This window comes from Mizuhopecten yessoensis, unplaced genomic scaffold (assembly GCF_002113885.1).
Source record: "Mizuhopecten yessoensis strain PY_sf001 unplaced genomic scaffold, ASM211388v2 scaffold11137, whole genome shotgun sequence".
NCBI classification, from domain to species: Eukaryota; Metazoa; Mollusca; class Bivalvia; order Pectinida; family Pectinidae; genus Mizuhopecten; species Mizuhopecten yessoensis.
The window spans coordinates 419,665-432,967 of NW_018408898.1; the positions used below are offsets into that span (position 1 = coordinate 419,665).

The following is a 13,303-nucleotide window of genomic DNA, read 5'->3' on the forward strand; positions in this document are numbered from 1 at the left end:
GCCATACTCTGCAGCCATTTTGAAGTGGTAGCATTTCAAAGCAAAATTGCCATAAATTCACATTTTAGCCCTTATCCTTTTGGCTCGAGGGAGACAAACTCTCACTTTGTAAAACACGCCCAAGGATGCTCCAGTTTGGTTAAATCTGTTTATCAATATTACTCTGTGGGCCCTGGCACACTCTTTACTATACTATCCAGGGTCTTCATGGCCCAACAATGTTCCAGACCAGAAATTCAGTTACAGCAACAGTCCACTGTCATTCTGGAATAGTAGCTAGGGCTTTAGAGAAAACATGACACCACACCAAAGCATGAGCTTACTTGGTCTATGAGGCCGGGTGATCATGAGTAATTAACCAGTGGTATTTGATAATCACCTTAATATCTAACAAGATTCAGTAAAAAGTATGACCAGATATAAATTAATGCCTCATACAGGTATATTCATTTGAGGTAAAGTGAAGACAAACATTATTCCATTGAACACATTTCTAAAAACACCTCTTCAATTGTCTACTAATCAAATAATGCTGGCATTTATTAAAAGGAGAAAATATTGTTTTAAAGAATATCTTGATAATCATACTGTTTGTCACACAAAACTGTATGGAGTCTTGATAAAATCTTTATCATCCATTAGTCTCTAATCAAATGACCACTCAAAGATTAGTGTACCGTAACTAACCAACGCAAGAATCCACTGTCACTTGTATTTATCCCTAATCCACACAGAATTCATTGGTCTAAGACTGAAGAGCCAGTCCATGGTTAGCTCCACTGATCCACATGGAATTCACTGTCTGTTGTCACAGATTCCACAAGTCTCAGAGGAACCAGTCAATGGTTAACTCCACTGATCCACATGGAGTTCACTGTCTGTTGTCATAGATTCCACAAGTCTCAGAGGAACCAGTCAATGGTTAGCTCCACTGATCCACATGGAGTTCACTGTCGGTCGTCACAGATTCCACAAGTCTCAGAGGAACCAGTCAATGGTTAACACCACTGATCCACATGGAGTTCACTGTCTGTTGCCACAGATTCCACAAGTCTCAGAGGAACCAGTCCACGGTTAGCTCCACTGATCCACATGGAATTCACTGTCTGTTGTCACAGATTCCACAAGCCTCAGAGGAACCAGTCAATGGTTAACACCACTGATCCACATGGAGTTAACTGTCTGTTGTCACAGGTTCCACAAGTCTCAGAGGAACCAGTTAATGGTTAACACCACTGATCCACATGGAATTCACTGTCTGTTGTTACAGATTCCACAAGTCTCAGAGGAACCAGCCCATGGTTAGCTCCACTGATCCACATGGAATTCACTGTCTGTTGTCACACATTCCACAAGTCTCAGAGGAACCAGTCAATGGTTAACACCACTGATCCACATGGAATTCACTGTCTGTTGTTACAGATTCCACAAGTCTCAGAGGAACCAGTCAATGGTTAACTCCACTGATCCACATGGAGTTCACTGTCGGTTGTCACAGATTCCACAAGTCTCAGAGGAACCAGTCAATGGTTAACACCAATGATCCACATGGAGTTCACTGTCGGTTGTCACAGATTCCACAAGCCTCAGAGGAACCAGTCCATGGTTAGCTCCCCTGATCCACATGGAGTTCACTGTCGGTTGTCCCAGATTCCACAAGTCTCAGAGGAACCAGTTAATGGTTAACACCACTGATCCACTTGGAGTTCACTGTCTGTTGTCACAGATTCCACAAGCCTCAGAGGAACCAGTCAATGGTTAACACCACTGTCTGTTGTCACAGATTCCCCAAGTCTCAGAGGAACCAGTCAATGGTTAACACCACTGATCCACATGGAGTTCACTGCCTGTTGTCACAGATTCCACAAGTCTCAGAGGAACCAGTCAATGGTAAACACCACTGATCCACATGGAATCTTCTGCTCCCATGGCCAGTGACTCAGATGATTTTTTCCTGTTAATCTCGGCTGTAAATCATGACTACTTCTTTTTCTATGATCAGAAAACCTATTCTGTTACTAACATTTTTATTTCTTTGTATTTGACAGACGATGTTCCTTCAAGCATTTAGTCATACAAAACTTGTAGTCACTGTATTCGAATGGTACTTTTCCTGTCATGTCTTTGCCACACTGGAAACATCGACTGTAAGAAAAACCAACATATATCACTGTTTAATCCACACAAAGATTGAAGCAATCAGATGCTTAGAACTTATGTTATCATCCAGAAAGTAACTTGTGGATTGACAGACAAACAAAGTACTGTGAGACCCTGATAAGCAGTATTCACAAAACCTTTTTTTTGTCTTGAAATAGTTTTGAGATCGAAATTGCCATTAAAGCTGACTTTTGTGGGTCGTCTGGTTTGTGGTAAATAAGTACCAGTAATAGAATGTTTTTCTTTCAGCCTTTTAGGCCTAGGGCTGAGAAAAGTGTCCAAGAGGGTTCCACTTCTCTTCTGACAATTGTGTTCAATCACACATTGATGACACACTGAACTTAACTTCCAGTTCATGATCAAAGATTTTATTGCTGAAATGTAGTTTAGACATTTATTCAAGATTCTTTTCATAATCTGAACAATAGCTTCAACATGAAAGATAACAGCTTTGTTCTGGAATGTTACAAAAATTACCTTAAAACAGGAGCTGGACCTCCTTCTACCACTGTCTGCTTCAGCAAACGTTTCTCTGCAGCAAGAGCTCGCTGAAGGAGACAGAAAGTGCAATTATAGATATATATATAATATAGACAATACCATAACAATTGCTGGCACCTGAGACCAAGATATAATGTAGGTTTATAATGCTTTAATCATGCAATGATTTTCTATCTTAAAAAGGTCAACATTATTTTCAAGAAGTATTTCTTTTTAGTTGTAGACATATATTGGGAATATTATGCAGTGACTGAGGAAATGGTATTTAAAGTAAGCTGTTTAATTTGTACTGACATTAACTGTTTGTCCTCAACAAGGAGAGAGAATGGGACAAAAACAAAACTGTGACAAATAATTCAGTACTGTCTGGAGATTAAAACTGATATAACAGGAACATTCTTGTATGTCGTGACTGCTACCTGTGGGTTTGATACGATAGTAGTACTGTGTGAGGGATTGTCCTCAATCATTATAAACCAGACACTTCAGGCCATGTGAGCTAAAACTATACCTACCTTTTCTCTGTCAGACAATGACAAGAATCTAGATTTTTCTGTTTCTTCCTTTTTCTTCTCTACCTCTTCTGATCGCTTTTCCTGTTTAATCAACATCAATGGATCAAAAGTCTTCATCAGCCTATTTTTAAACTCATTGAAATTTTCAAATAAATAAAGAATTTGAAGAAAAAAGAATATGTAACCTCACTTATATTAGATTTCAGATTTTCTTTCCAACACTCGGACACAAGAAAGTGTGTAACATGAGGTATATGTACATAAATTAATATCTATTTGTGAATGCTTCTGCTTGCAATTACGCATCAAGTACCAGATACCGAACATTTTTGAATTTTAAAATGACAAAAAGCAGATAAAAAGTGTCCCCATGTCTCAATGGAATTTGATTAATCTTTGTGAAAATCATAAATTGAGATATAGAGATGGACTGCTCTTGGATTCATGTGGAATTGAAATGTTTTATAGGTCTTGGCTACTTTAAAAAGATATAATTAGGAAGACAGTTCCAGAAATAAACTTGCCTCTAGGTGAGATTTTCTGGAGCACTAACAGACCTTTGTTTCAATATTTCATAAGATTTTTGTCCCTTAAAATTACATTTAAACATTGTAGTTTTGTTTGTCAAAGATTTGTGGAGAAATATAAACCATGATGTGTTAAAAAATATTGACTGTTATTGATGTTACGAAGCATCTTTAATTCTTAAAGATATTTCACGAACAGTTCTTCATAAATTCACAAAAAATCACTTTGAACATTTTGTTGGGTGAATTCTTACATGCATGACTGCTAGGGATTGGCCCGGACCTCAATGGCCTGCCAATCCAAAAACGAAATAAAAATGAGGCCTAGTTGTCAAAACAAGAGTTTTTGCATATTAATCTAGCAGTAATGTTTTTTTCATTGTCCTGTATAAAGCACAAACCCATTTTTTGAGTCATAAATTGTGTTGGCCTCCTGGGCTTAATGCAGGATAGATATATATATAAGGGAAAGGGAAAAAAAATGGCAATAACTCGGACAAAAATCTATGGGATTTTAGCAATGAATGTAATGCAATAGCTGTACTGTATTATAGTGTACAGTGATTCCAGTAAAGACTCATTGGTGGCATTTACCTTCATCTTCTCCTGCTTAGCCTTTTTCTGTATCTTCTTTCTCTCTGCTTCTTTCTGTCTTCGCTCTATTTCCATTTCTGCTGTAAGCGGACTTGGAACCTATTGGAGATCAATGTAAATTCACCTTTTTATGTAATTCATAAGTCTATAGGATCTTCATCTGTATACTTACATCATTAATTGAATATGACTGTATGCCAGGAAATTTTAACTGCAATGACACTTTCACCTTTTCTGTCCTTCATAATGAGGACTAACTTATCAGGACATTAGCGAACAGCATATACACGACATGTATACCTGGTATATACTATATGGTATATACTATACATATATAGGAATAACATGTGAAGGGCTCAATTAACACTGGGCAAATATAGCCAAAGTTGGACTGGATACAACTTTCCGTATATGCAGTAATCGCACACACACAGCCTTTAAATACCATGATCAGATCTGCACTTGTACCAGAACTCAGAGATGTATGTTAAAACTAATATTGGTACCTTTAGCCTGAAGAGGCCCTAGTGTCATAAATGTTTCTTAACTTAAGGAATTCCCTTCACTAACTACTTCCAAAGGGAAGCATTGCAGGAGTTATGGAAAAGTTTTGAGCTACAGAAAAACATAAGTTAAGGAATTGACTCAAGGAATATTTGTAAAACTTGGGCAAGATCTATCATTATCACTTTGTAAGTTTGAATTTGTAAAAAGTGACCCCCTTCCCTCATTTGTGAGCTCCTCAAGCATTGTATGTGCTACTCTAAAAATCAACACCTGTTAAAACTCACCTGTGCAGCCTCATAGTCGTACTTATGGGGAAACGCAGCCATAAACCGTCTGAACTCATTCCTGACCTCTTTGTTAGAGGTACTGGTAAAGGGTGTCTTACCAAACTTATCTCTGCACAGAAAAGTAATACATGTATTAGTAATATTATATACACACAGGTTTTTCTCTGATAATAGTAAAAGGGGCCATTTTTCATGTTCATAATTACCAGGTAGTGTAAAAGTTTGTTTGTTATTTTCATAATTATGGTATGTGCACTTGTGAGTTCTATTTCACCTGTTAATATGTTTAACATGCAATTATTCCTTGTTATTATTTCTGTAGCTTTTCTCAATAAATATCCACATTATTTTCACATAGTCTTCAGTCAAGTAGCTATAGTAAAAGCCTACTATGTGATAACAGTCTCACTTTATGTTACATTTAATGACTTAACATGCTGTGTGCATAGTCTGCAGTTGTCAATCACAACAATGTTTCCTCTGTCTCCCTTGAGTTTGAACTGAATGTATAGCTGTGTGTGTAAAGACAAGCTTTGACTTGACTCTGATAGATGTAGTCACAATGATTTGATGTGGCAGAGTTTTACTCTGCCAAGTATAGGCTTAGAAGATTCTGCCCAATAATTCTGCACTTCTTGATACAAAGGAACATGCATAATAATAATAACAATATTGTATTGTTTCACAACTGCAGACTATGCCAAAATATTGGCAAAGTTGAAGGCAGAGTGCTCTCCCCTTCAGGAATAGTATCGACTATCTACAAAATGCAACACCATCACATATATATATATCTGTTTACCAACACATGTACAGACGGCTTAGCCTGATACACAGTGTGAACTTCACCACCAGTAACATTCATTCTTGAATTTCGCCTTTCCTTACTGTACTTAAACCCAGTCAAACAAACTCCTAATTTCAATACTCACTTGACTGCAGGATCGGCTCCGGACCCCAATAAAGCCTTTATCACTTTCTTATGTCCTTCCTTTGCAGCCACATGGAGGAGAGTTGTAAGTTGGTCTCCTATTGGTTCATTTAGAATTGCCACGGAAACCATAGGCGACATCATTTCATCAGGGTTACAATTTGATCCTTTTAGTTCTGTACAGGTTTCATTAGAAATATCTAAATTCATCTTCACTTTTTCCTTCTGGTTTTTATTTGAATTTTCTGTCACTTCACTGTCATCCATAATTACACTATCACTGTTGTCTATTTCCTTGTCATTTTTTTTCTCTATTTCCAATATAGAAACACCACCAGAATTACACAAATCATTAGAATTTACAAATAAAGTTGGTTCATGATCAGTTTCCTGTTTACATTGTGTTTCACTATCACCTTGTGAACAGTTTATAGAGCTAGGAGGACCAGAAGAAGTGACCGCTGTAGCTTTTCCAGTTATGTCTCCAGATGTTCCTGGTGTAGTTTCTAGAGGGACAAGCTCAGTAGAGAACACAGCTAAAAGATTTTGGAGTGTTTCAATGTCGCCAACCTTACAGGCAGTGTAAAGTGAATTCTTCAAATGATATTTTTCCTCTTCTGCATAAAAACGAAAAATGAATTAAAATGCATATAGCACTTTTAAAGATTTTTTTTTTTTTTTCACATGTAATTAATTGATCAATTTCATACAACAAACAATACATACATGATCAATAAATGCCTCCTGAAAACCAAAATATCCACATTTGAAATAGACCTAAAGTCTGATTGGAAGTTTGACCTTGAGTCAATGACATTTTTCTTACATTCACAGAAATTTTCATTTTTTGCACTTGTGGTATAATAAATGTGAAAGTAAATATACAGCAAATTTTCCGGTCAAACAGTGAGAGAAAACCTTTGAATCCAAGTTTTAATTAGTCTACAACAATTGTGAGTGGTGTTTAGTTATCCTAGTGTGTCCAACAAAAAGATGTGTTAATTAAAGCTGGAAACAAACAACAAAACTTCACCTAAAGCATCAGATTCCGGGGCAATTTGGCGTTTTAAAGATGGATGGCGTTTGCGAGCACGTTGTTTTTGGGGTCTGGGTTTGCGTGTAGCTATGAACTCCTTCAGGTTCTCAGTAGACAACGTCTCCATAGTCTCCACCAAGTCCGTGTCACTGGCAGTAGATGCTCCGGACGAGAAGGTCTGGTTTTCCTCCTGGCGAATAGCATCTGTCAGTATAAAGACACATCTTATCATACACGTCTATCTCATGGATATGACACAATGAGCAAAGGAGATTTATTAGCACTGTACACTTTTATCTGGTTTACATACAGGATGATAAGTTTGGCTTCTTCACTAAATTTTGTTTGTTTGTAGGTGGAATTATTTTCATGGTACATGTACTAGGAAACATGTCCTACAAAATATGAGCTGTGTATTCTGATACCCTGTCTATTATAACCAATATATTGTGTCCAAAATGTGTCAAATTAAGCAGGTTTTGTTGTATAAGAAACAAATATCAACTATAAGTTTTGCCTTTTTTGTGTTCTTTTTTTTCTGTTTTAAAATTTTCGTGATTTCTTACCCAAAAGTTCCAACTGTTGACACTTGAATGTTGGCCTGGTTTTATCCTCTACAGAGTCAGGTCTCTCAGATGTTTTACTATCACTGTTAGCCAAAGGTGAAGTTTTTAGCCTTGCTTTGTCCTTGTTTTTTCTGTGTCTTGGAGATGTTTGGGGGTCATCTGGTACAACTTCAAGATGGCCTGTTTCTGCGCTGAAGGTGACAGCAGGTGAAATTGGAATAAAATCACGAATGTCAGCCTCTTCCCCTGTAAAAAAATTATGTACGTTCTGTACTGTTGCCAATTCATTGAGATTGTAAACATTTCTAGTCAGAGTACATGCAGATTTAACAATTAATTCAACTTTGTGTCACTGTGTATTTTCAAAATATGAATACAACATCGTGCAAATTAATGTTAATGAAAACCAAAAACATAAGAGATTCTTCAATCTGATTTCTGTTTTAGGTATTTATACATAGCTGTTCATTACCCTTGTCCTTCCTGTCTGTTTGGATGAAGATGAACTAAAATCTTGATGTATTTAAAGTTAATTATATAAAGAACAACAGTTAGAGCTTTAGAACTACATGTAGGCTGTAGATAGGACCTTATGGAATAATTACTTGCCCATGTATCTCCAAATAAAGAAGTGAAACATTTTTCTTTATAAAAGAATACCACAGGTAGTCATTGCGGTGAATTCTTAAAGGTATCCCTCTAACTGTGCTGTGTTTTACAATATTCCACATACAAAAATTAAATTAGATGCTGATAATCAATCTTTTATTTTTTTTAAATTATAAATAATGTTCTGAAATAAACATAATCCATATGATTATTTGAATACCTTTTTCAGAGTCTGACACACGCTATATACCCTGACACTGGGAGTCAATCCCAAACCACCCGTGTTAAGTGGAGATCAATACTGCCAAATACTCTCAACCAAACAACTGCCCGGGCTTGGAATCAAAAGCTCACAGAAATACTTTGAATAGCAATGGATAAATACCATAAAGGAGAAGTAATCCATCTCACCATAACATTCAATGGAACACAACACCTCATGGACTCTTCTGACTTCATTGTGTGTTGGTCGCCGTGCGGCAAACGGTATCATCCTGATACGCTCATCTTTCTTCTGCAATGGTGGTGTCTTTCCAGAGAAGAAAATTCTCTTGTTAAAACTCGGGGCTCTAAGGAAAATGAGGTCACACTTGTTGAGCTGCTCAGACCAGGATGAGATCAGTTCATGTACCTCCTGTTGAAGTAAGGTGACACATTACAGAAATACCATTCCTGATTATCTTTAAGAAACATGTTATTTTAACTATAAAACATTAAGTGAAAAATAGACAACAAACGATTTTAATGTTGATGTTGTGTGTGTAATACAATGATTAGACTTACTTGTTTTGATGATCAATAACAAGGAATATCTAAGCTTCATCCCAAGTCAGAGTAAACCCTATTCTGAGATGGACTGAGCCTAATTAGCTTACATTAGCAAAAGTGTACAGCTTCACCATGGTAAGCACATTGGCCTTTCCCTGAGAGAGCTAGGGTTCCATTTCCTGATTTTCTGGTTGAATAAAATTTTGATTTGGTTTCATAATTACCATAAAACAAATGAATGATTATTATGTTTCTCTTTTTTCATTCTGATCTGTACTCACCTCTTTGAGGGCTGCCTCATTGTATCGGCGTAGGCTTGCGCCAGCCGATTTAGGAGCATTACCCTGAGAGTCTCTGCTGCTCTGAGCAGTCCCACGTTTGGCTCTCACCACGTATCGATGGAAGGTCTTGTGCACCAGAATCTCATTCCTGCAAGAAAATTAGTTTTTCAACATTTTGAATCTTGTGTTATATATTCCACCATAATATATATAAGCATCAATCATGAATTCAAAACATCACAAAAACAATTATCTAAATATAACAAAAGCCATACATGTTAAATGAATCCCACACAAACAAGTGAAGACAGGTGCTTTCGAAAAATTATTCCAGATCAAAGTTTAAATCATTTAAAATATGATATTATGAATAAAAACTATTTTGTTAAATCATAATCAGATTACCATGGCCAGACAAAGCACTTTGCCAATTTGTCAAATAAAATCCATATTTAGTAAATATGTAGTTTCTTTAATATTCATATGTACAGACTACACAGGGACATCTGTTTGAAGAAAGAACTGAAAAGTGCTCAACAAAATGAAACTATTTTCATCAACAATTTAGTTACAGTTGTTATTCTACCATCTACATGGATTCTGTGAGGGACCAGTAGGACAGTCATTTATGTAGAGCCTAGCTAGGTTGACAGACTCACTTATCAAAAATGGCTGCTGCAAAATGACCTCCGGCAGCCATTAGTATGGCCCAGGTCATATGGTGAGGAGCATTTGTTGCCATGGTAGCCAGGTCGTTGAGTGAGGTTGGCTGATTCTGTAAAATGATTGGAAAATCAAATCAACTTCGTTGTAAAACTATTTTTTGTTATTCTTGTGACATGATTTAATATGTAGATCTTAGTACATTTGTATTTATAAAACCTTGTGACAGGATTTAATATGTAGATCTTAGTATTTGTAAAACCCAAGTCACCTATTACAATATGGATAGGGGTCATCTTATAACCATAGTTGGATAATGCCAGATAGGGTCAAAATCTTAATTCTGAAAAAAAGAGGGTACACAGTCGTTATAATTAGTTTAATATCAGAGTTTGATTAGTCATATGTCACAGTATAGCTGGTACTTTAAGAAGAGCATTGATTTGGAGGGGTCAAATCTTGATCACCAGAATTTGAACTGCCAATATACATATATTTAAAGAAGGATTAGTCCATTCGGGAGAACAACCATACAAGCTTGGCAAGGTTAAGGAGACTAATGCATACACCCTGGTAAAATACTAGCCGCTCCCTATCAACTCAGCTAGCTGGTAGAGCGTAAGACTAGTAAGTTATTATACTCAGCTAGGGAGAATTTGGTTGAGCGTAAGACTAGTAAGTTATTGTACTCAGCAAGGGAGAATTTGGTAGAGCGTAAGACTAGTAAGCAAGGGAGAATTCGGTAGAGCGTAAGACTAGTAAGTTATGATACTCAGCTAGGGAGAATTTGGAAGAGCGTAGGACTAGAAAATTATCACACTCAGCTAGGGAAAATTTGGTAGAGCATAAGACTAGAAAGTTATCATACTCAGCTAGGGAAAATTTGGTAGAGCATAAGCCTAGTAAGCTTGGGAGGGTTTGGTAGAGCGTAAGACTAGCAAGCAAGGGAGAATTCGGTAGAGCGTCAGACTAGTACGTTATTATACTCAGCTAGGGAGAATTCGGTAGAGCGTCAGACTAGTACGTTATTATACTCAGCTAGGGAGAATTCGGTAGAGCGTATGACTAGTAAGTTATTATACTCAGTTAGGGAGAATTTGGTAGAGCGTAAGACTGGTAAGTTATTATACTCAGCTAGGCAGAATTTGGTAGAGCGTAAGACTGGTAAGTTATTATACTCAGCTAGGGAAAATTAGGTAGAGCTTAAGACTAGTAAGTTATTATACGCAGCTAGGGAGAATTCGGTAGAGCATAAGACTAGTAAGCTTGGGAGGGTTTGGTAGAGCGTAAGACTAGAAAGTTATCATACTCAGCTAGGGAAAATTTGGTAGAGCATAAGCCTAGTAAGCTTGGGAGGGTTTGGTAGAGCGTAAGACTAGCAAGCAAGGGAGAATTCGGTAGAGCGTCAGACTAGTACGTTATTATACTCAGCTAGGGAGAATTTGGTAGAGCGTAAGACTAGAAAGTTATCATACTCAGCTAGGGAAAATTTGGTAGAGCATAAGACTAGTAAGCTTGGGAGGGTTTGGTAGAGCGTAAGACTAGTAAGTTAGGGAGAATTTGGTAGAGCGTAAGACTAGTAAGCTAGGGAGGGTTTAGTAGAGCGTAAGACTAGTAAGCTAGGGAGAACTTGGTAGAGTGTAAGACTAGTAAGCCAGAGGTCCCAGGTTCAACTCTTAGCAGAGGCATTTAAGAAATAATGACCTCTGTTACAGTAATCAGTTACATGCAAGTCATGCAGTTTGTAACCAAGGTTACCTTTTGAAGTGCCTCTGCCAGAAATTGAACCTAAAACTACAGATTACTAGTAAAGTGCTGAAAAAATTCTCTCTAGCCGAGTTTGCAATTACCCCCATACAGGTTACTCGTGTGATACTTACATGAGTGTAACATGTATGTTAAAACGTAATATAACACATCTGTTGTGTTTTTTACTTTTTATTTTTATTACACTGGAAAAGTACTACATTGTACTACTGTGATCATGACTAACTTTAAAATAGTGAATGTGAAAGGAAATGAATAGCAAATTTGACTGATACCCAATAATACACCATAGGAAACAAAAACAAACACATTGATAAAAAATAAATAGTCTTAGTTGAATGACCACACGATATATGGGCCTGTGTATGTAAAGCAATCTTGGTATTATCTGTGTAACCTTTCTCTGACAAAACCATCACTCATCTTTCAGAACCCTTTGTTCATGACATAAAAGTACAGATACTTCAGAAGTGTATAAAAGGATCTATATATTTTCTACTTTAGTCAAGTACATTTTATCATGTCACAATTTTCTTCTTTGTCTCAGAAAACTGGCCAATTGCACCAGTTTCTACTAATAACATTACATGGGAATGTCTTTAGTTTTTCATTAATGTTCACCTTCTTGTGGTACAGGATACATCTGTAAATTGATATCAGCTCGCCATCTTTGTTGCGGAAGAATAATTTGGGGAATTTCCTTGATGCATCATCAACCACACTAGGCAACTCCGACTCACTCTCATTGCTGCTGCTACAGGAGTCTACTTGGTGTCTCAGATAGGCTGTTATACCGCCTGGCTTCGGGCGCAATTTTCGCTTTTCTCCATCCCCAATATCTGAGTCATCAGTTTCCGATTCTGAACCAGAAATGCTGGATACACATGCTAGAAAACAAACACCAGAAATTTAAATTCCAAGACTAACACATTCTACACATGCATAAGGCTTCCTTTTTCTTAAAAAGCTCACATAAATATACCCCACCCATGACGTGGTCAAGTGTTACCTTAATTTTGACCTTTAAACATTGACTGATGACCACCAAAATGTAATCAGGTGTAGAACTTGTTGTTACCATATACTATGGTGTAAACACATGACATTGCATAAACTAAATGGATTGGGGGGTTTGTATTATGTTGTTTACATTCTTCTTCCTTCAAAATTGGTCAGGAGTAACCTTTGACCCTTTCATATCAACCATTAATCTCAGCTCTCTATTCAGGTATAGAACTCCATACTGTGGTGCACATATTTACCAAATCTGTTTAGAGGTGCATGTGATCTCATACACAAGCTCGTTTCTGCAGATGGATGGAAGCACAGACTCACTGACAAAGAAATGGCTTCATGTACAGGGATTATATATCCTGGAGGGGCTATGGGGCCATTGACCCCTCAACATTGAAATTGACCCCTCTTAGTTCCAATTTAAATTTTAAATTTTCTTTTAGTTTAACATAGATTGGCCCCTCCTAATTTTGATATTGACTAAAAATTCCTGAAAAATGGCCCATTGCTCTCAAATTCCAGGCTTTTCCCTGCATGTATATAACCATCATAAATGATAGTGTGTGTGTGTGTGGGG

The 13,303-nt window shown here is 37.0% G+C and overlaps 1 protein-coding gene across 1 annotated transcript in view; it reads right to left on the reverse strand.

Moving 5' to 3' along the window:
* Nucleotides 1-1,772: 1,772 nt before the first annotated feature.
* LOC110466561 (ankyrin repeat and zinc finger domain-containing protein 1-like) overlaps nucleotides 1,773-13,303 on the reverse strand; it is a 17,355-nt gene continuing 5,824 nt past the window's right edge. Inside the window, exons 5-16 of the mRNA XM_021523114.1 lie at nucleotides 12,334-12,599; nucleotides 9,942-10,057; nucleotides 9,283-9,430; nucleotides 8,645-8,867; nucleotides 7,625-7,870; nucleotides 7,056-7,262; nucleotides 6,024-6,639; nucleotides 5,089-5,200; nucleotides 4,298-4,396; nucleotides 3,177-3,257; nucleotides 2,638-2,708; nucleotides 1,773-2,145 (exon numbers count right to left, since the gene is read on the reverse strand). Coding sequence (XP_021378789.1) covers nucleotides 2,028-2,145; nucleotides 2,638-2,708; nucleotides 3,177-3,257; nucleotides 4,298-4,396; nucleotides 5,089-5,200; nucleotides 6,024-6,639; nucleotides 7,056-7,262; nucleotides 7,625-7,870; nucleotides 8,645-8,867; nucleotides 9,283-9,430; nucleotides 9,942-10,057; nucleotides 12,334-12,599 — 2,303 coding nt within the window. The 3' untranslated portion in view covers nucleotides 1,773-2,027. The remainder of the gene's footprint in view (nucleotides 2,146-2,637; nucleotides 2,709-3,176; nucleotides 3,258-4,297; nucleotides 4,397-5,088; nucleotides 5,201-6,023; nucleotides 6,640-7,055; nucleotides 7,263-7,624; nucleotides 7,871-8,644; nucleotides 8,868-9,282; nucleotides 9,431-9,941; nucleotides 10,058-12,333; nucleotides 12,600-13,303) is intronic.